Below are 23,696 nucleotides of genomic sequence, written 5' to 3' on the forward strand. Positions count from 1 at the left end.
TCTGTATTGCTTTGGAGCCTGTCCTGGAACTAGCTCTGTATACCAGGCTGGCCTCGAACTCACAGAGATCTGCGTGCCTCTGCCTCCTGAGTGCTGGGATTAAAGGTGTACGCTGCCAACGCCTGGCTCCCACTAACTTCATTTATAACCCAAATAACTTTTGGGGTGCTCATGATTAGACAAGCAAGTAGTTCTAGTAAACAACACCCAGAGAAGAGAGCAAGGAATCCTTCTTTGAGCCTGGTCTTTATCTGAACCAACTGTGCCTGTCACTAAGCTGCTGCTGAGTTTTTAAAACCTTGGGCTCTGAGCACACTCAGACATGAGTAGCAGATCCTGGCCATCTACCAGAAAAGAAAACTTACTGTCACATTTCATCCCCTGGTGGATGAGTCCATATAACAGGGAGCCACAGTGGTCACAGAAGGTAGGACTTCCGTAAGTGTGGATTTTGAACTTGTGCTTGCTCCTGGGGTCCTGGGGAGAGAAGAACAACACCCATCTCAGGTATGAAAGGATTGTATCTTTGGTTAAGTCAAGCACATGCCCTGTGTTCATTGCAAAGTTTGGCTACTTTCAGACTGGAGTCAGAGGAGTGTGCATGGTGTGTGTGTCTTTTGACGTATCACATTTTCACATAGCATATACTCAACGTTTCCTCTCTTCAAAGTGTATACTTTGTACATAGACAATGATAAGGTTTCCATGAAAGCTGTCACTTGGAGTTTACCATCATCAAGGTCTAGAAGGGGACATGCTCAGTGCTTCAAATCATTCCTGCCCCTGTCCCCCCCAACACCTAGCAGTGTTGTGGCACAGAAGAGAGAAAGTATCTAGTATCCTTGTGGAGCTGAGCTGAACGACCTGGGATTTGCATACTTGGAGAAATCTCTTGCCTTCCAGAACCCTGATAGGCTGTGGCATCAGATAGCCCCTGTGACTGACAGTGCCCCTCGATTGTGTACTATCTCCGAAGATTCTGTGCATTTGTCTGGGGGAAATGTCAGTGACTAGATAAAAGCCAGAAACTCACTGGGGTAGCCCTTCCCCAAGTATAGCAACAGGCTCATGGCTCTCTTTAGCAGATGGAACAGTGCGGGGTGCAGCCAGAAAGCTGTTCTAGGTTCCTGCTCTTCAACTCACAGGCAGATCAATAGAAATCATACATAACATGCTATCGGAAGTCAAGGGTCTGGGTTCTAGAGTCCCTGGCTGGATCTTCACATGTCTCAGGGACATGACTTTGAACAAATGGCTTGTTCTTTCTGCAGTGGAAAGTCAGTACCACCTAACGTGTGTGTGTGTGTGTGTGTGTGTGTGTGTGTGTGTGTGTGTGTGTCTGCACATGTGCATGCATACACCTATGTATGCCACCTTGCATTGTGAAGGTCAGAGGACAACTTTTGGAGTTGGTTCTCCCCTTCACCATGTGATTTTCTGGGATCAAACTCCAGTCGTTAGGGGTAGAAGCAAGCACCTTATCCACTAAGCCATCTCACTGATGATTAGTGATTCTTTGGAAGCATCCCACTATCTGGCCTTCTATAAAGGCCACTCTTGTGTTGCAAAATATCTCATGTCCTTGCAGTACTTTTCCCTAGCTAGCAATGGCTCTGAAGGTGGAGTAAAGAGCAGTCTCAGACATTGGGACAGCTGATGAGTTCCTCTGATGTCTGAGGTATGGGGCAGAATGCTGCAGGATCAGGCTAGCATCAGCACCAATTAGCTGGACCCATGTTGACAGTGAAGGTTGTGTCCTACAATGTGGAGGGCAAAGAAGATGCTGGGGGACAGAAAGCAGCCAAGTCCTCTGTAGAAATGTAGCATCAAAAACTGACAGCAAATCAGGAGTGGCAGCTCACTCTAAACCCTTTGGAGGATGCACGGGGCAGTCAGCCCTGGGGTGGCTGTCCTGCCAGCTGACTGCCACACAGACTTTTGTTGACATGGCAGGAGGGCAACGGGCTTCAATTTCAGGGAAACCTAACTCTTAGTCATCGGACACCCATACGGTATCTCCAGGTTCTAACTGCTGGGAGGTGTAGAAAGAGAGGAAGCCATTGTGTACATCTCTGGAGAGCCACCAAGTCCCAGAGTCCTTCATATCCAAAGTACATGTGTGGCCCTTGTGAATCATGCTGGCCGTATGTGCTCATGCTAACTCCAGCAGCATGTGAGCACACGCAAGTGGTTTGCAACCTGATAAGAACTGGACAGGCACAAAAAGCTGTCATTACATTAGCCATAGAAGTAAACTTTGTGAAGCCCAAGGTTTCTCTAAAATACTTCAGTGGTGTGGGGTGACTCCAGCTTTCAGGGGTGGTCGGGATGGAGGCTTCCTGAACTCTGTGTCTAGTCCTCCCAGGAAGTTCCTTGGCAATTGCCCCATGTGGTGAATTTGAAACTGCTTGGTGGTCCAGAATACCCCATGCATGGTTCCAACTTAAAAGTCAGGATGTTGCTATTGCCTGCACTGAGAAAGAGGGAGGCATGAGTACAGAAACTCATCCAGTGTAATGAACCTCACCAGGTCGGACAGGATCAAATACCTTGTTACCTAAACAGGACTCTCCATGCTTTACAGAAACCACCAGAGCAGAGACTCTCCAAGGATGTCTGTATCTCTGCCATGGCCACCAACAAGCACTGTGTGTTTGCCTTCTCTGGGTCTCAGCTTTCTCATCAGGATCCTGGACCACTGGGGGTGGGACTAGCATTTTAAATGAGATTGTACAGAGCCCCGAGCTTGTCATCAGGTGCCCAGTGCTGCCCAGGGAGGAGTAGCAAAAGAGCAAAGGAGGGAGAGGAGGCTACGGCTAAAATTAAAGTTGGAAACAACTGTACTAGATGGTCCCTTCAATACTATCTTGATATTTAGGAAAAGGAAACACCAACAAAACCCTTTTTTATTTTGAAACCATTTGAGACTCACACGAATTTGCAAAACTAGTACAGCCTGTTCCTGCATGCTTTTCACCCAGCTTTTCCCAGTGAGAACATCTTACATAACCGCAGCACGTTAGCGGAGCAGGGACACCGCTGCCACCAGCTGACTGCAGGCGTCTTGGGGTCTCTAGATCTTCTGTGCATAATTATAACAAGAGGGCTTTCATTGTACAACACATGAATTAAATATACTGTGTATGGGGTGGGAATACAGTCCTGTTTGCTGTTCTACCCACGGACCTGGGGAGAACAACAGCCAGGAACATCTGCTGTCTGTTCCTGAGATCCCTAATTGCTGGATCTCAAATGAAGGGGTTAGGGAGGGTGACTCCAAAGATCTACTCAAAAGTAGGAGTGGAAAGTTTCTCTCCAAGTAAAGGAGGCACACAGTGTCTCAACCTCTGTGACCAGTGCTTTGGAACAAAGTCATCTTGAATCTCCAGCTGATTGAGAGCTCAGCCAAGTGTGCAGTCAGCCTGGGTCATGGGGAGATTGAAAGGTACCAGGCTTCCAGGTGGAGAGGTACCAGCCACAGAGGGCATGGAAGCCTGAGTGTGCATCTGTCTAAGTGTTGCTGGTCCCTGGGTCCTGAGCAGCTTTGGGATAATCTGTCACATCCATAAGCCCTGGCACCTTCATCGTCTAGCAGCTCCCAATGTATCTCTCCTGTGCCTCTTATTGTGATGGCTTCCACTGGCCATAACCACCAGGATTCTTCCTGTTATAACTGATACAGGGGTAGTAAGAAAGACCACTGTTGACTTTCAGAGGACACACACACACACACACACACACACACACACACACACACACACACACACACACACACACCTCAAGCAGAGGAAAGATAGCTCTAAACTGACATTGCTAAATTAGCAACTGTGATAGAAACAAGTCAGAATATTAAGTTTTAAGCATAAACTTTATCTCCGAGCTCTCTGGGCAGCAAGATGAAAAGGCAAAGTAATCAGAGGAGGTTTCTCTGTGATTGCAAAGATATCTGAGTCCAAAACTCTGCCCACCTCTCCTGCAGCACCATTTTGTTTCTTAGCTGGTGCACCTTCACCAAACACATAGCATAGCAACGCCATCTTAACAGAAATACACTCTTATCACGCTCCAAGGTTCCATAGAGGTGGTTCTCAGCCTTAATGCTGTGACCCTGCAATGCAGCTCCTCCTGCTGTGGTGACTCCCAACCATACAATTATTTCCATTGCCATTTGCCACTATTATGAATCATAACGTATCTGATAACTAGGATACCTGATATGCGACTCCTGTCAAAGAGCCATTTGAGCCCCCAAAAGGGTTTTGACCACAGGTTGAGGACTGTTGCTCTAAAGAAAACCATCCCTCAGGTAAGGTTGGAAAACTTGGTCACAGCACATAGAGAAGGGTGTGTTATAGAGTAAACTCCCCTATGACCAGGTTAACAGTCCTTTCCTTTTAGTGAAACAGGTGTAAATATTCCTTTCAACTTCTTAGGCAGCCTCCACTTGAAGGGAGTATAAAATCTGCTGTCGTGCATCACAGGCCTGATGTCACATTGTAACAGATCAGGCAAATGCTTGACTCAGGAGAGTCTGCTGCATGTGTGGCTGCATCAAAAACAGAGGCTCCAAGCATGCTGCTTCACACTGGTACAAATGCAATCTCACTCACCAATCTAAATCTGGATCACTTTCCTAAAAAACGAATAGTGGGGGGGGGGAGATGCAAGTTCTAGTGAAAGCATCTGCTAGCCTGTATCTTATTTCTTAGTTCTAAAATATAGTAATCCAATCAGCTTTCCCTGGAAAGCCTTCTCAACATCCCTACCAAGATGTTTCCAAGACTCCCTCCTCCTTCTCCCATCATCAGCATCCTCATCATCATCACCATCCTCATCATCATCATCACCATCATCATCATTACCATCATCATCACCACCACCACCACCACCATCATCATCATCACCATCATCATCATTATCACCACCACCACCACCACCACCATCATCATCATCACCATCACCATCATCATCATTATCACCACCACCACCATCATCATCTCCCTAAATCCATTAAAAAGAAGCTCTTAATTCTGTACATCACAGATTTTGATGCTGATAGAACTTTGGACTTCCTAGATTCTTCCTTGTGGAACTCTATGTCTGTACTGAAGGCAGTGTGCTCTGGGTGACTTTGCCCTCTCAATCTTCAAGGATGGAGAGTGGTCCATCCATGGGCAGAGTAAAGCCTCTGGAGGAATGGATGCTCCCTGAGCTGCAGGAGGCAGGTGGCTGTTAAGGATGGAGATGAGGATGGCCTAGGCGAGCAGACATAGTCACATGCCCTTCTCATCTGATGAGTAAGGAAGGCAAGCTTTTGACTGAGGGCTGTGTGTGCATGCGTGCATTTTCTGTCCATACTGAATTCCTCCCACGTGCCCTGGAGGTTTCTCAGAGAACCCAAATGCCTGTCCTTGAAGGCCTCAGGGTCAGGCTTTCTGAGTTCCTGGGCAAGGCTGTTTTTAATCCCGTGGAGCTCTGGGGCGTGACTTCCTTCTGCAGCTCCTCCAAGCTGCTTCCTCTAAATACCAAGGAAAATTCCCTGCTCTTACCATCTGATGCGTTCTCATGAATCATCCTTGGAAGCCAGGCTTGGGTCTAAATGTCACCCGCATGCTCACTACAAAAGCAACACGGAATATACTGCTCCAAGGGTAAAGTTGGCATCTTTACTGTGATCTGAAATTTCTTAGGAAGCTGGGTTTTTTTTTTTTTTTTTCTTTTTTAACTCCATGAGACAAAAACAAAACAAAAACCCAAAACCTTACTAAACTTTTTGTTTTGTTAACAAAAGGGGCAGGTATTACCAAAGCTATGGTTATTATTGTAATCATTACATGCTGTCTCACCTATAAGAAAGGCTCCGATCTATAGTTTTTCTCAGGGGCTGGATTCCTCTCCTTGGGGGCTTTAGAAATGCTGGATAGGGGTATAGCTCAGTGGCAAAGTTCTTGCCTGCAGTACTCCAGGAGGATCAGATGTTCAAGATCAACCTCAGCTATATGGCAAATTTGAGACTAGCCTGGGATACACAAAACTCAGTTGTAAACAAAACTGAACAAAATTAAAACTTTGTCTTTGACCAGGCTGTTCTTGATGTAGACGCCATCTACTTATGCAAGAACTCCCATGTCTGGTGGTAGGAATTCAGGATTGTTTTATAAAGTGGCCTCATTTTATATTGATGACTAACAGTCATCTTCTTTAAAGTAAATTAAGAAAATTCTTGTTAGATTTGATCTTATGAGTGTTTTGCCTACACGTATGTATGTATACCACATGCATGCCTGGTGCCTGTGGACATCAGAAGAGGGCACTGAATTTCCCAGAACTGCAGTTACTGATGGTTGTGAACCATAATATGGGTGCTGGGAACTAATGGGAAGTGAACCCAGGTTCTCTGCAAGAGTAGCAAATGCTCTTAACCACTGAGCCCCAAATACTAGTCATCTTCATAGCTGGGTTAACTTGTCAAAACAAGCTCCATTAGTAGGGTTTTTAAGATTCTTTGCCCAGCTGAGCAAGATGCTGTCATCAAATCTGAGTCCACCAAGTCTTTAAAAAGTCCATAGAAATCCACTCCCTGAAAACAAAGCAACTAACTACTAAATAAATTGCAAAAGACTTACAGTATTGAATACTATATAACAGAGCAAGCTAACTAGCTCTTTCTGTAATAGCATACACTAAGCACCAAGAACTATTGTCTGACAAAAAGAGGGAGCCACAGAGTCAAACATAGGCTAGCATGACATTTATGTCAAAACCAGAAACATAAACGTGACCCTTCCTCCAGAGACCAATGGCATGGCTTTTCTCTAGATAGGTTTGTAAGTGAAATGCCTCCAGGAAGTGTGGGGACAGTCAGGTTCAGAGATGAAAGTGAAAAGGCACTTTGAACATTATCTGAGAAGATGTAGGGAAAAAAATGAGTTCATACATTTTCCTTTATCCTGAATGACAGTGAATATATTTAGTTACATTTTATCTGGTTCACAAGATATCATTGCATGTTAGAGAAACTGAGGCACATTTATATCTGATAATGAGTGGAGACTCTGCCTGCAGTTTCTTAAGCAACCTACCAGGAAGGTACCTCCATGAGATAACTATGAGAGCATTTGGCACCACAATCTATATCCTTAAAAAGTTATTTTATGGACCGGAGAGACTGCTCAGAGGTGGAGAGCACTTGCCACTCCTCCCAGTTGACCTGTGTTCAGTTCTCAGCACCCACGTCAGGAATTTCACAATGACCTGTTACTCTAGTTCTAGGGGAGCTGACACCCTCCTTTGGTCTCTGCAGACAACCACATGTATGTGCACATACCTCATCAACACATAAAAACACTTTTAAAAGAGGTGTAGTATGACTTACACCTTCCTATTTTGCATAGTGCATGTCCATACCATTTTCAGACACTGACATATGTATGTATGGCAATGTCCTATGCATTATAAACTTCAAATTACCAAAGAATCATTGATACTCTATGGAACTCTGACCCTCAGGAGGCAGAGGCAGGTAATCTCTGAGTTCTGAGTTCGAGGCCAGCCTGATCTATATAGCGAATCCCAGGACAACCAGGGCTACACAAAACAAAACAAATACCAAAAACAGCATACTTTCTAGCTATACTTCTTTATTTCACTTTAAAATGTGCTGTGTGCCTACTATGTGGCATGCACCAAGTGGGAAAGACTACAGTGGGATTCTTGTCTCACTGAGGACAAGTTAAGTGATGCTGCATTAACAACAACTCCTAAATTCTGATAGCTAAACACAGCACTTCTCTTCCCTTTGAGATCTTCCTGATAGAACAGGCCCTAACAGGGGCATACAGAACAACTTCTCCAAGTATGGATGGTGAAGATTCTGAACAACATCACTCCCTGCAAACAACTTCAGCATGCTTACTCTCAACTTCCATTTTCTGCTGGTTGGCAGAGCGTAACTGAATGGGCATTGATGTCCAGCTCGGAGGCTGGAGCCAACTGAAGATAGCCCTAGGTTGGTGAAAAACTATCCATTGTTCAGATAGCATGGGTGGGCATAGCAATGACAAGCCACATCCAAACCGTACTGGCTTACCACCTCATTCACTTCTCACGCATCTACCAGTGGCTCCAGGGTAGGAGCACCTACTGTTCATTGGGGATGGGGTTGGTGATGGGATGGGATGACCTAGGAACGAAGAGACAGCTGTTGTGTGGGCTGAACCATGCTCAGGGCAGAAGAAAAGGATGAGAGAACAATGCAGGTGGCAGTTTCACCTTGGGCAAAGCCTGACACACTCTCTCTCTCCCCCCTCCCCCCCCCCCCGTGCGTGCGTGCGGAGGCAAATGTCACACAGCAGGACTCAGGGCCCATGGTTCTCTTACAGGTGATGGATCAAACTGGGGGGGCAGTACAATATTGCACACATATAGCTTTGTTTCCTTATAATACTAGCACTTCATGGGAGGTTTTTAAATCTAGAAAATAAGTTTATTTTTTCTTGTATTTCCATATTGAATCCTCCAATGAAAAATATCATTTATAGATTATAATTCTTTTCCCACTTAGATAAGTATGTTAACCATTTTACCCAGGCTTTTAATAACCGATAATAGTAATTTTATTAGGAAAGTATTATATTAAAATGCCATTAACTTTTTAAAATTTAGAAATAGCTTTGGATTTGTAAGTTTTAAGAACCATGTAGAGCAGTGGTTCTCAACTTTCCTAGTTCTGTGTCCCTTTAATACAATTCCTCATTTTGTGGTAACCCCCCCCAACCATATAATTATTTTAGTTGCTATTCTATGATTGTAACTTTTCTGTGATTATGTAAATATCTGATATGTAGGGTATCTGATACATAACCCCCATAAAAGGGAAGGGTCATTCAGCCCCCAAGGGGTCACAACCCAAAGACTCAGCATTGCTGAAAGAACATTACAGGGATCCCCTGACTTGATTTTCTTTGGTGTAAGATCAGAACCAGAAGTAGATGTTAGTGTAATGCTATACATAGGCTTTGCATGGACCACACCCCTGTCATTATGAGGCTTTACTGTATTCTTAAGATACAATACGAGGCTGTTCATCATGAGTCCCCTGAACCTCCCTTGTCCAGTGCTGGGATCGATACAGACAGAGGAGACAGAAGGTGTAACCCTGTCTCATGGAATTGCGAAGTCCAAATGGTCACAGTTTATCTTTAGAGATGTCTGACTCCCCTCAAAAATTGTCCATTAGTCCCTGGCTATTTCCCCAGTATTAACCCCCTTCTAAGTATAAGAGAGATGTCACTTCTTGGTAGCATCTGACCTTTTTGGCTTTAACTTCATTTTTAAAAAATGTACAGTTTGTGGTAAAAATATTAATTATTCTAGTTTTTAACCTAATTTTCAATTATTTACTCATATACTCATGTATATAGGTATATTATACTCATTGCAAAAAACTAGATATAGTTTCACTGAATTTTACAGACATAGCTAAATTGGTAGAAGCTATAAATTAACATTTTTGGTACATTTAATTTAACGGAGACACCAGAGACAAGAAGGGGATAGAGTATTTTATGAGGAGTAATACTTGGTAGGCTGCCCTGGGCTTTTCTTAATGTTCAAATCAAGTTGTTTCTGTCATTATAAAGCCATGTCCCATCTAACCATGTGACATTTAGTCAACCCCCAATTCCCACACTTTTAGGTTATTTGCAAACATTCACCATTTTAAGCATCAAGACCAACAGGATTTATAATCATATGTGGGGGACAAGAGCCCTGTCAGTTCCCTGCAGAAAAGCCAGAAGTGGAGATCTCAGGCCAAACAGATGAATGCATAAACTATTGAATCCGAGGCTCTGGTTTTGGCTGGCTGCTTTGTTTGAGCCAGGTGGTGCTGAGCCCTGGGAGTAAGCTTGAGAGCTCAGCCTCTTCTGTGTGAGCTCAAATGACAGGTGAGCTCATGGGTTTCCAGGCCAGGCTTTCCAATGTGCTTAGTGAGCACTCACACTGTCAGCAGACATTTTCTCCTCCCATCTGTAGTACGAGCCTGACTCTTGATGAAGAGATTTGTGTTTTGTCTAGGAATATGGTCTTGTGCTCTGCCACTGACCTATAACCCCCAGAAGCCTCCACCCCCGGTTTTTTAATTTCACCTGCCATTTTATCTTATTATTTTATTTTTGAGGCAGGTCTTGAATGTAGCCCTGATTAGCTATTGAGTGGCTTTGGCCATGCAGGAGTCCCTTTGTCTCTGTCTTCTGCGTGCTGAGATCACGGGCATGTGGCATCGTGCTTGGCTTAGTTTTTATTATTTCATTAAGTTGCCCATGTGGCCTTGAATTTACTGTGTAGGGAGAACTTTAAACCCTTGTTCTTCCTGCCACAACCTTGCTGGAGAACTTCTTGTACTTTAGATTGTGTGCATGGAACCTTTCTTCTCTTTTGAAAAGCGGGAATTGAGAAAAGGTTCAATCTTTCTCTTGATAACAAACCTTCAACAATTTGTTAGTTACTCACAGTTGTTCCAAGCCATTAAAATGCAACATCTTAGCCACCTATGGTGCTACATGACTTTAATCTTAGCACTTGGTAGATCCCTGAGTTCCAGGCCAGCCTGGTCTACACAGTAAGTTCTAGGTCAGACAGGGCTATACAGATGTATTTATAGCCTGCTCTGAGTTTCTTGGGCACTTGCTGATCAGCTTTTACAGATAATGACTGGGTAAAGACCCATCTACCCTAACCCTCACACATGAAAAGCCTTGTCCCAAGTATAGGTTCACTATCCTCATGCTTGGCCTGTTCTGCATCTAACTTAAACTCCCCCCCCCCCATTTCTGTCCAAGCATCTGCATTTGGCTGCTGTGTGGCAGTGGCTGAGGGACACACATTGAAGGGAGGCTGGCCTGCCTTCCTCCCCTTCCCTGTGCTTATACAATAGCAGAAAACACTAATGCATTTCCTCCCAACTGCGACTTTAAATGCATCCTAAGAGATGCCTGCAGAACTCAATCTAAAACAGTGACAAAAATAGCAGTCCTTGTTGAGATGCCCCAACCCTACATCGGAACCCACTGGCACTATTTGTCCATCTATTATAAAAATGCAAAGTTTAGTTTTCTGGGTGTGTGTGTGCAGAAACTTAGGCAAATTTGGAATTCTTTTTGTTGTTGCTGTTGGTTGTTTTCTCAAAAGTTGAACAGGTGCTTAGGAAAGCATCTCTGTGAATACACTCTTAATTTCACCTGTATCAAACTATCACATCTAACTGCAGAAGGGGGCTCTGGCATTGGCCTAGAATGAACTGGAGAAGAGGGTTGTGACTTTTAATGCGTTGACACACATGACTTTAAGGACATCGTTCCTTGTATTTGGAGGGGGGGGGATAGGGTGGAAGCACTATAACTTTGATATTCTAAAAACTTCATCTTTTGCCTGCTAACCAGCTCAGCTTTAGAAGACTTCCACATTTAAAGATGGAAATATAATTAAAACAGCATGGTAACCTATGAGGCGCTGGAGCCATCTGAAAGGCAGCCCCAGTTCTCATAGCTCCCCCTACAGGACCAAGCATTTGGAAGCATGCGGACAGTTTACTTGTCAATCCCTCATTTGTAACCGAACACGGTCAAAGGTGGGCAGGTAGGAAATGAGGCTGGGTAAATTCAGAGTGAAGCCTCACTTCTGAAGGGCTTCATTATTTCCTTATCCCCATGCAGGGTCAAAGAAAGACCATCTCTATCTTAAAGAAAAGGAAAAGAGGCTAGGAAAATTAATCCAACCAGGTTGCAGAGATCAAAAAGTTTAAACCATGTCCTTTTTTGCATGCATATGTATACATCCATGTGGATGTCAGTGGTTGACATTGGGTATCTTCCTTGAGACTTTTCTTCATTTATTAAGGTTGGGTCTTTCACTGAATCTGCATCACACGGATTTGACTAGTCTAGTCAGCTTGCCCTGGGATGATGCCCTGCCTCTACCTTCCAAGTGCTGGGATTATAGATAGGTCACTACACCCTCCTGGCTTTTGTGGACACTGGGATCTGAAGTCTGTTTATTCACTGAGCCCTTAAGTCAGTCAGTGGGCCCAGTTCTGAGCCAGATGCTAAGCCCACGGAAGATGCTTGGAACATGTTAGGCAGTGAGACTCACACTGCCATCAGGTGAGAGAGACACAGTATACACACCCTAGGTTTCCCCCCTTGCAATTCAAATGGACACAGAGCAGAAGGCTAGAGCCCTCAATACCAAGAAGCAGCATACCATGATACAGAAATAAGGACAATAGCGTTTTATTAACTGTCCCTAGATCCCAACTCCTGTTCTTACAAATGTGTCCAAGTTGGAGTAGAGCGACAGATACCCTTTAAATCCACTAGAGGGGAATAGAATAACATCCAAGAGATGCAAACCAGACCATTCACAGGTTTATCACCCCCAGGCTGATAACCTGGGTTAGAGGTTTAGTCCTGTTGAGATTTCCTGCAGCCTCTGAGACACATGAAATTCAAATAGTCTGCTCTTTCCACAAAATGTTTTTTTTTCTATTATTCTCAGTAACACTCACATTTTTCCAGTTGAAGCAAATGCCTCAGATAATTTACCTGGTGTATGTGTGCAGGTATTGTACCTATAGAGATTTAGGCAGGAAGGTAGTCTGTGCTAGCATGGAGGTCTTCCTCATGGCATATAGAAAACCAAGAGTTTGCTTATTAGAGAGATTGATGACTGGGCTTAGTGCTAATAGAACCTCTCCAACAACAGACATGTACTTTTTATTTATTTTTTTTTAATCTGCACTGGCCTAGTACAGTAACCACTAGCTATATGTGGCCATGAGCCCTTGAAAAGCATTGACCTCTGCACTTCGGCTGTAGAACATAAAGAAATCAGTTTCACGCTAACCGGGATACTCCTCCCTTTTAGCTAGTTTTCACAGTGCAGACAGGGCTATGTAGGCTGTTTGAGGAGTGATGGTGTTAATGTTGTTATTCAATGCTGGACCTTGTGCGCAACAGTCACACCCAGCCAGGCATGGGTGCACACGCGTGCAATAGTTCATGTCTGTTATGGGTAACTAAGCAGCAGTTTATGATTTAATTTGAGGTCTTCTTCACAGGAGAGAATTTCGTTTCAGGGCTGGTACAATACTCCTGGTCAAAAGCCTATGGCTGGTGATGTCACCTACCATAAGAAAGAACCTGATATTGTTAGTTTGCTTAATGGTCATGCTGACAAATTGTCTTAAATATTTATAGTTATACATATGAACATGGGCTGCTCTCAACCTTGGTCAGGGAGGCTTCTTTCTGTCAGAAGCAGCAGCCAGGGTAGGGATATCGAACTGGCCAAAGTAATACTGAGATGAAGAGACTTAGTGTTTACCCCTAAATGGGCATCTATATGAACCTCACTCAAAGCCCACATATAAGCATGGCTCAGGGAACATCATAGAAGAGGAAGCAGAAAGAATTTTAGGCAAAAAGATGGGGAGGAGCAAGCACTAATGGCAAGCTGTCTTCTGGATGCAACATGGCCATTGCCCTGCACTCATGAGCTCACAGCAAGTGCAGCTGCCTGCTCGAGACCTGAATTAGCAAAGCCAGGCAAATTCTGGAATAGAGCCAGATCCTGAGGTGGGAAGTCATGCCTTTCATCTGGGGCACACCTGCTGCTGGAAGACTATATAAGGACATAGAAGAAGGAAGATTTTCCTCTTTGCCCTCACCTTGCTAGCACATCCTTCCTTCACCAGCATTAGAGCCTAATTCTTCGGGACTCCAGCATTTACTGAAGGTATCAGCCTTGTAGACAGAGCAGCTATTGTATTCTTGGACTTTCTGTTCATAGCATTGTTGGATTAGTTGTAGTGCAGCTTGTAAGCCATTTTAATAAATCCCCTACTCTCTCTCTCTCTCTCTCTCTCTCTCTCTCTCTCTCTCTCTCACACACACACACACACACACACATTCTATAAGTTCTGTGACTGTAGAGAAACCTGACTAATACACCCAGGTTTGCAGCTGCTTTTTTATTTTCCTTCTCAAGTCTGTCATTTTCACGCTCGCTGCCTACCACATTATCACTCCCTTGTTCTACCCCCATCCCACATTTTCCATTGATTACTTAGTCCAGCCATACCTGACAAAATTTATTTGGGTAAGCATCAAAAGATCACAATTAATTATATTATCCATGTAGGAAAAATCTAGACGGACAGCATCTGTTTTCTGATGGGAAGAGAGAGCATTTCACTCCCTTTGTATCAGACAAAGGGGTGTGGCAAGGCTTTCCCATTAGGATACAGGGATGAGAAACAGTCTTAATGTCAGTCCTCTGGGAAACCTGTAGGGAAGGCTGAGTATGCCTTCTGCATCAGCACCTTCCTGGGGAAGGGCAGCATCTTCATGTTTACCCTGGTCAGCACCCTAAAAGTACTACTCCGAGAGTTTCTTTCCTGGGGGATGTTGATTTGTTGATTTTCCAAGGTAAAAAAAAAAAGAGAGAGAGAGAGAGAGAAAAAGAAAAGCACAATCCTAAGGAAGGGTGAGCATCACAGGTCAGATCTTCTTACAATTGCTCTGAGGGTCCTTTGCAATACTGTTATGTTCTCGAGCACAGATTAAATGGAGTGAGGCATCTTCTGGGACCTCCATCTGTTCTGCTACAGTAAGATTTTGGTTGTAAATATATCTGAAGTTGCCTTGACTTTGTCTTTGTTGATCTTATTTCTGAGATTACAGCTAGAGATGGCCATTGTGGTGTGTGGCCAATTAACTGTGAGCCACTCTGAATTTGCGAGGATCAGGAGGAACACTGGGGCTCCATTGTGATTCTTATTGTATGTGTGTGTGTGTGTGTGTGTGTGTGTGAGAGAGAGAGAGAGAGAGAGAGAGAGAGAGAGAGAGAGAGAGAGAGAGAGAGAGAGAGAGAGACTGAGAGCAAATGTTGGGTATTTCCATCATTCTCAGCCTTATATTTTGAAGCAGGGTCTCTCCACTGAAGCTGAGCTCACCCATTGTCTAGATTGGCTGGCCAGTGGGCTCCAGGGATCCATCTGTCTCTAACCCCTCAGTGTCACCATGCCAGGGTTTTACATGTGCGCTGCAATCAGACTTCAGCTTCTCCAGCTTGCCTGGCAAGTTCCGCATCACCTGAGCCACTTCTGCCTGAGCCACTTCCCCAGCCCTGGTCTTTGCTTTTTGTTTTTTTCCTCAGAAGCAGTGACTCTCTAAAGCTAGCTTCAAAGCCCTGCTGAAGTTCAACCCAGCAAACATAGCTGGGGACCACGGGTTACTGCGGCACACCCATCCAGGTGGCTTCCAGTGGGACTGTCCTAATGTCAGCTGGGACCTCTATGTACCTTGAGGCAGCAGAAGCTCTTGCCCTAGCTTGTCACCCTCCCATGGTTCTATGACATTTTCAAGGAAAACACCATGCCAGCTATAATTTATCTGCCTGGAAAGTGCATCCTGCTGTGTCAATGAACCATGTATTGTAAACAGTGTTTGTGCTTCGCTCTCTCCAACAGATAAATGCTTGCAAGGAAACCAAGTTCCAGTGGAGATGTGAAAAGAATGTTTTTGTTTGCTTTTAAATTCCCTCCCTCCCTCTCTCCCTTCCTCTTTATGTATTTCTTTTTTCCTCTCCTTCTCTCAGTCTTTATTTTTGAGACAGGGTCTTACACTAGCGCCCAGGTTGACCTGGAGCGCCTATGTCTATAATGTAGGCTGGCTGCAATCCCACAGCAATCCTCCTGCCTCAGCATCTAGTATGTTGCAATTACAGGCTGGCACCACCATGCTCAGCTAGATTTCTACTTGTTATGTGGAGGAAAAAACCCTCCTGGTGAATTTTAAGTAATTTAGGTAGTTGGGTTTTATTGACTGAAATGGGCTTTACAATTATAAATTTGGAGCGAAGAATGTATTTAAGTACAGAGATTAAGTGCAGTTTGCAAGTCCCTAGAGAAGAAAGTACAGCATTTTAAAATGCTTCAATAGTTAAAATTCTGTTGTTGATTAGTTTCTAAGGGACATACTCAAAGACACACTGGAATTCCAGCTCTTACAGCGTTCCCAAGAATATGCCATTTAATATAACTAAACACCCAACCATTCTCTTGGATTGGTTCTGCTGCATCCCCAAACTTCCAAGATATAATTGGCAGGGGCAGCTCAATGAACCCAACAGGGAACCCCTCTCTCTCTTCTGGCATGAACTTGAAGGCCAAGGCGAGTCTTCCCCTGAGAATGGTCAGTTCCTCTGCAGACTGGCTCTTGGTGGTTAATACTGATAGGAGAGATGCCAACATCACTAGAACTAAGTCATTGAAATTGGCTGAACCCATGCTGATGATGGATAAAGCCTTATTTTTACCCTTTTTGCTAGAGGTCAGCTTCATCATGGTACTTCAGAACTGAGTTATTTTCAGATGTTCCATGATAAAATGTGTTCCGAGCCTCAAGGCTATTTTGTTAGCTGAACGATAGATCTATTCCCTTTTACAAAACATGCACGGAATAATTAAGAAAAGGATGGGGGGCCGAAATTGCAGCTCCCCAGGGACAGCAGTACGCTTACATTTCCTGAGGCCTGCTGACAGTAAGCCGTCTGAACAATAGTGACACTGAAGATGTCCTCAGTTTGACTCCTTAGAGCCTCTCCCTTTGGGGCTTGGGAGGGCAGCTCTGTGGGTAAGGTGCTTGCTGCACAAGCATTCAGACCTAAGGTCTGATCCCAGTCCTACATTATAGGTGGGCATGGTGGTGCCCTTCTGCAACCTCCTGCCCCGGGGGAGTGTGGACAGGGTGGGGGTACCTGGGGCTTGCTGGCCAGCCAGTCTAGCCAAAATGGTGAGCTTCACGTTTAGTAAAGGATCTTGTCTTAAAGAAGTAAGATCAGAGTGGTCTCCAGTGTGCACACACACTCATGCACAGACCTCTCTCTCTCTCTTTCTCTCTCTCTCTAAAAAAAGGAGGTACTATCCCATCATCCATCCCATCATCACCATTTTCTACCCTCCCATAGCAAACACTTGAGGTGCTCTGACCAAAATGCATACCTCTTGTTTTCCCTGTTATGAATAGATACCGATTCTTGTTGGAATGGCAACAGGTTCAGCTGACAAAATATTTTTCTGGGATTCTCTTACAGCTTCAGTTGACCACAAAACACAGCTTTGGCCATACAAGTCCCGACACAAAGCTGTTGGGCACTTGTGGAAAAGTTATACTATCCAGGTACAGGCTATTCCTTTCTCTGCCTGACTGGAGGTGAGGCAGCCATTTTCTGACCAAAGATAACCCCACTTCCTCTTTTTAAATGGAGTTTTGTGGCAATTGGGAGAGGGAGGTGGAGTTTTCATGGTCTCAAAAACAAAAAACAAAAAGCAGGCACCAGCTTTTCCATTGAGTGGCAGGGCAGCTGCGTAGATATTGTCCATCTTGTTAGCATTTAACTGTTAGCACAACGCAGAATGGATGGATTCTCTTACTGCCATGCAGGTAGGAGGGTGTTGAAAGCCAAATAGTCCATTTCCCCCCAGAATGAAAGCTTATGGTTCTGTGATATCTTTGAGTCCATATGGCCGCCAAGTCACAGACACTGACAACATATTCACTCTCCTACATCATTTGATAGCAAAGAGAATGCAGAGAGAACTATCATCCAGACTTTATCTGGGCAGTGTTATTCATCCATTCTTTCCCTCCTTCTCACCCTCTCAGAGGCTTAGAAGAGACGATTATACATCTGCTAATGAGGTTTTTGCCTTGTGATACTAAGTCAGGGAGAGAGAAGGGATTGGTTTCCACACATTTGAGCTTTGTCAAGAGCTGAGGCTCTGAAGGGTTTGCAGGGCACTACCACCCTTCATGGATGGAGATAATGATATTCATTTGAGGGGCATATCACGTCCTTCTGTTGCATACACAAACCAGCCTTAATGGGTATTTTTTACAACTTCCCATGGGGAAAATCAGCCATTTGAAAGTGCCAGCCATCCAACCGTCACTTCCTACCAGGGACAAAATGGAAAAAAAAAAAAAATCAACAGCCATACTTAGAGACAGCTAGTAAATGCACTCACTGCTGAAAGCCCCCAATGCATTGTCTGCACACTTGGCGTTGGGGCTTCTCTAGCCCTACAGTCACTCTGAACCCATGATGCCTGCCAGAGCCACAGGGCACTTTGGAATAGTTTGTTTGGCCAGATGAAGGAAACAGAGTGAGGAGAGACCCCACTGTGCAAGCAGGGCTGGCTCCCATAAGGCAACAGTTCAGAAGCTGCTGACAAAGCGGAGATTTCTGCCTTTCTGCCCGACAACTTCCGGACCTGAGGTCCTCCAATGACTGAGATTACAAGAGGGGACCTCAAGGGCCACAAGATTTGTTTCCTAATCTGAAAGTCTTTCTCATTCATGAAGGAAGGGCATGTGATATTTGGGGCTAATAATTCAATGAGTAAAATTTACTTGTTCAGATTATCCACTCCTTACCTATTTTCCAGGGAAATCTATAGGTCTCAGGAATGAACAAGAGAACTATGAAGATGGATGGATGGATGGATGGATGGATGGGTGTGTGGGTGGATGGATGGATGGATGGATGGATGGGTGTGTGGGTGGATGGGTGGGTGGGTGGGTGGGTGGATGGGTGGATGGGTGGGTGGATGGATAATAAGAAGGGGAGGTGGATAATAAGACTGATGGGTAAAAGAAAGGGTGGGAAGGACAAGAGGAAGGTGGGCAGTCTCCTTACTGGCATTTCTTTTAGATATTGAGCAGAAGTCTGTGTTCTAGTCTCACTGCGAAAATGCAGACATGACATACAGAGGAAAGTACCTCATAGCATACAATATCATTTTAGTCACTAGCTGTTTTACTTAGATGATGAGGAAATTTCAAATACTCCACTTTCTTGTGACTTGATGTTTGCTGGTTGTCTCTGAGGGCCCTGAAGCATCCTCAAAACTATTCCTGGTATTAAAGTTTTTTTTTTCTTCTTCTTCTTCTCAAGACTGGGTTTCTCTGTTTGGTCCTGGTTGTCCTGGAACTCAATGGGTAGAGAAGGCTGGCCTCAAACTCAAAGATCAACCTGTCTCTGCCTCCTGAGTGTTGGGATTAAAGGTGTGCACTATAACTACCCAGCTGGTATTAAAGTTTTTAAATCAAGAACTTAAAATTACAATTTAAAAAGTCACAACAATAGGTTCCTATTAATCTTTGTGTATACATTTTCATATATACTTATATAATGTATATAGAAAGGAAATACTTATGCAGAGAAATGAATGAATGAATGAGCACATGTATGAAATATTATTTAATAGATGCAATCCCAACCTTGTCACCATAAGACTCTTGGAAGAAGGTGCTCAAACAATAGCGTTATCTTTCACTTAATTACTGTGCTCTCTTCTGATCCTGCTCATGTTCACAGAGAACGAAAGTTCCACTGAACCTTCTGCAAAGTCAGTTAACTGACTAGAACTTCAGTGACTATAGAGAGCTTGGAATGTTACAAATCCAGACCCAAATTATCTTGGACCAGCTTTAGCCTTGGAAATAGCCTTGTTTTGCCTTCTTCTGTGGGTGTGCTTACATCTTTGTGACCATTAGGCAAATCCTTTGGAATGTACAGATACCTAGCTCTCACCAACCACAAGTCTGAAGCATGTCATCCATCATCATCAGATGGCATCTGAGGCCTAAAGCAGATTCCTATCTTTGCTTTAACCTGCCTGCTTGATATATTTTACAAGTATCTCACTTTTTTCCCATTACTATATAAGCATCATGAAACTGCTTCCACATTGGAATATGGGGTTTTAGGTAATCTAAATGTCTGCCTCCAGGTCATGGTCACTCCTATTTGGCTCCAGGAGAACATACCCCGATGGCTCCTCCAAGACCTGACAAAATTTCATCACTGGCTCAAAGCAATGAGAGTTTATCTCACATTAGCCATTCCTATGGTCCTAGAGTCATAGGAATGTTTTATTTCCAATGTTCTATGATTGCTAGGAGGGGTTTACAAAGGAAGATGAAGCAGGCAGCAAATAGTTGCACGGAATGCCAGCCCAACTTCAATAAGGTTTCTCAAAAATCTGAGGTTAAACTAGCCTGCTATGGCCACCTCCTGCAAGCCACCTCTATTCTTCCCTATTTGGGTCTGAGCTTCCGAAGCTGGAGGCAGATCAGCTGGGCTGACAGTTCTGAGCCAGCTCATGCATAATTCACCAGAATGGATGCAACAGGCCCCTTAGGGACAAACCTTGGCTGTTCTCTGGTTCACCATCAAATTTTTGCTCTCTGTTTGATCTCAATGGTCCTGTAATCTTCCTGCTTTGATAACAATGGAGCTGTCATAGTAAGTCAGATAACAAGAGGAGCCATCTGGGGGTGGAGGACAGGTGAGGGCCCTCTGAAGAACAAAGTCCAGCTTCAAACCCAGCCAATGAGCTGGGAGAGGAGAAAATGCCACAAAACTAAATTACCGACAGGAAGGAAACCGTTTGTATGAAGATAGGTCAAAAGACATGAAACCGCCCAGAGGTTCCGCTCTGAGGAGCGAGCCCATCATCAGACCCTGGAATGAAATGTCTGCCTGAGCATCTGCTTCCTTTGATCCTGGGACTTAACATTTTTCATCAGGGAAAGACCGAGACTGGCTTCCTGTCACTGCTTCCACAGGCCTGTCTTATAAAAATGTTCTGCTTAATCAGAATTATTAATAAGGAACTTCTCTATTTATTTTTAATCTCAGGAGCTGTATCAGTCAGGGTTCTCTAGAGTAACAGAACTTACAGGATGAATCTCTCTCTCCGTGTGTGCATGTGTGTGCGCGCGCGCACGTGTGTGTGTGTGTGTGTGTGTGTGTGTGTGTGTGTGTGTGTGTGTGTGTGTGTGTGTAGCAAAATGGCTTGCAGGCTGCAGTCCAGCTAACCAACAATGGCTAGCTGTGAACAGGAAGTCTAAGAACCCAGGAGGCTGGATGTTCAGTGCAGTATAGTTCAGAATAGGCTCTGATGTCAGGGAAGGAATGAACTTGCTTGCAAGTGGGCAAAGAGGAACTTTCCTTCTTCAAGTCCGTATAAAGGCTTCCAGTAAAAGCTGTGCCCCACATTGGGATGTCTTCCCACCTCAACATGCAGATTAAAGGTGTGTCTTTCTTTGGCCATTTTAAAAGACCTGGGTCACAGCCATGTTTTCCTAACTCAAAGATCAAGGTTAGAAGTAGATCTTGAAATTAATAAGCAAAGATCTTTCACGGGTGTGCCCTCCATTTTGGGGTTTTAGTTCCCAAGCCATTCAGTACCCTGCATGCCTGGCTTTCCAACCTGTGACCCAGTCACATAAAAAGCTTAGCTTCTTGTTCCTACCAAGAGGCTGTAAGTTAGTTCCCCACAGTTCTGAGGATACTTCCTAAGTACCAGCCCTCCTCCCACCCACCCCCCCAGTCTCCTCACCACATAGCCTGGAAGTTCCTTTGCACCCCCCTCCCCCATGTGGATCCCTCTGGAATAAAGGCTTATGGCACTTAACATGATAATAGCCAACTAATTAACTGTGTGAAGATGGCTCAGAGTGAATCTGTCTCATGGAAGTACTGGCTGCACCACATGATCACCAACACCTTGGGAAGAGCATTGGTATCTGGGGATGGGCTTCTGCATCTAGCTTTGTTTGATTGTCAAGTTGAGGGTAGCAGCCTTACATGCTCCATCCATCAGGTACCTGAGCTGAAGCAGATGCACCAGAGACACCGGCGATGTGAACCCAGTGACTGACATGAGCTGGGGACTTGGTGTTTCTAAAGGACCTGTACTTGCACCTCACTCTCGTTCCAAAGGAGGAAGGGTGTTCTCTGAGGCATTCAGCTATACTCAGGTGTCAAGGTGGATGGAGAGGCAACTCTCAGCTCTGTGTGTGATGCTCTTTCCTACAGTCATTGCTTACGTAGAGTGGAGGGTGAACACCCATAGAGCCACTAGAATATGTTAATTTTCTTCTATGTGATGTGCATATTTCTGAGGTTGTAATTTTATTTCACTCTTTCCAAATACTGTAGTAAACTTGGACTGGACCCTAAGGAAAGGCTGTAAATGGTAAAAAAAAAAAAAAAAAGGTGAGGGTTTCCTGCCATCTCCATCTGAGACTAGGATTCAGAGCAGAGAAGTGAGCCTTCCTGACTAAAACCACAAGATGGAATGGTTGAGTCAGGCATTGAGCAGTTTCCCATAGTTCTGTGTTTATAAGTAGAGCCTTGAACAATGCTGGACTATAGTAGGGATCCCTGGAGAGGCCCGGGAGTCGGTTCAGATGGTAAAGAGTTAAGAGGTTTGTGCTCAAGCACAAGCACCCAAGTTCAATCCACAGCATCCACATTAAGAGTTAGCATGCCTGTGGGTACCTGTCATCTCAGGGCTGGGAAGAACAAAGCACAAGGCGCCTGGAGCTCACTGGCCTGATAGTCCAGTAGGATCAATGAGCCCCAGGTTTAATGAGAGAACTTATCTCAAAACATAAGGTAGAGAAAGATAGAGGGAGACATTCTCTGGTTTCCACATCCATAGACACATACAGGAACATGTATATGCACGCACACACACACACACACACACACACACGGCCTTGGAAGTATTATTCATGTTTCTCATCATGTGAGTTTTTGGTGGGTATAGGTTGAGGAGGGGAAGCCAGCATGGTGCAGCAGATTCAGTGGAATTCTGAGTATGTCTGCTGTCATGATGACTCCTTTGGAACATCCTTCCCACATGATATGATATCTAGTTTCAGGGGTCCATGGAGGCCCACCTCTGGTCCAGCTTCACATTTCTTTCCAAGTCTTTGCAACTCCTGGAATGACCAGGGGCTACAGTGGGAGGTGATCTAAATGGAGATGTAAATTATTCATTTTCATCCCGGCTTGGAGGAGAGACAGCTTTCTACAAAAGAATAGGTTGCTTCATAATGTATTTTCAGAGATGTTGTTCTGAGGGAAAATGTTTTTACCCAAGCAACAGGTCCACAATCTGTGATCCTTACCCCAGGTTAGACACTCAATCCCCAAGTGCTACCTCCACACCTCCCATTGCAGCCAAGGAAGACCATGTTCCATGTCAACATCTACTGAAGTGGGTAGAGGGAGCACATGGTGTCACAGACAAGTTTGGTCAGGGGAGGTTGGTGGGGTAGGAGGATCGTCAACTCCTCCTTACTCTGCTGCCTAGCTAGATGTATGACCACCTTTTCCCATTCTTGCTGAGACAAGGACATCCATGTCATGGGTTCCTTCTTAAGATCTAGCCCAAGCAATAGAATCTAATATGACTGCCAGGTGACCTCCAGGTACTCTGATTTCATTACAGTATAATTCCATCTGCATGCCTAACCCCAGTGCCACAACGGTTGACAATAGCTTCGATCACAGGATAAAACTGTCAAAAGAGTGAAAAAAAAAAAGTGGTCTCTGAATTCTTAGACGATCCACCCATTCCCAGAGAAGACATCGGTCCTTCCCTTTATTAGCCACTCTCCTCCTCACTGGTTTAACCCTGTGACTGTAATCTCCTGACTCACACAGGAGGAGAAGCTGTGTATAGATTTATTTCCCACTTCTCCCATCTTTTGGCCAACAATAAAAGCCTTAGCTGTTGGGTCAGCACTTAAGTCTTGTTATTGATTCTATAGCTC

At 44.5% G+C, this 23,696-nt stretch overlaps 1 protein-coding gene across 2 annotated transcripts in view; it reads right to left on the reverse strand.

The window, feature by feature from the left end:
- Prkca (protein kinase C alpha) overlaps positions 1–23,696 on the reverse strand; it is a 369,460-nt gene that overhangs the window by 110,254 nt on the left and 235,510 nt on the right. For both annotated transcript variants that reach the window (XM_051179526.1, XM_051179531.1), the window contains exon 4: positions 366–477. In XM_051179526.1, the coding sequence (XP_051035483.1) occupies positions 366–477 (112 nt within the window). The remainder of the gene's footprint in view (positions 1–365; positions 478–23,696) is intronic.

Source organism: Phodopus roborovskii, unplaced genomic scaffold (assembly GCF_943737965.1).
Source record: "Phodopus roborovskii unplaced genomic scaffold, PHOROB, whole genome shotgun sequence".
Lineage (NCBI taxonomy): Eukaryota > Metazoa > Chordata > Mammalia > Rodentia > Cricetidae > Phodopus > Phodopus roborovskii.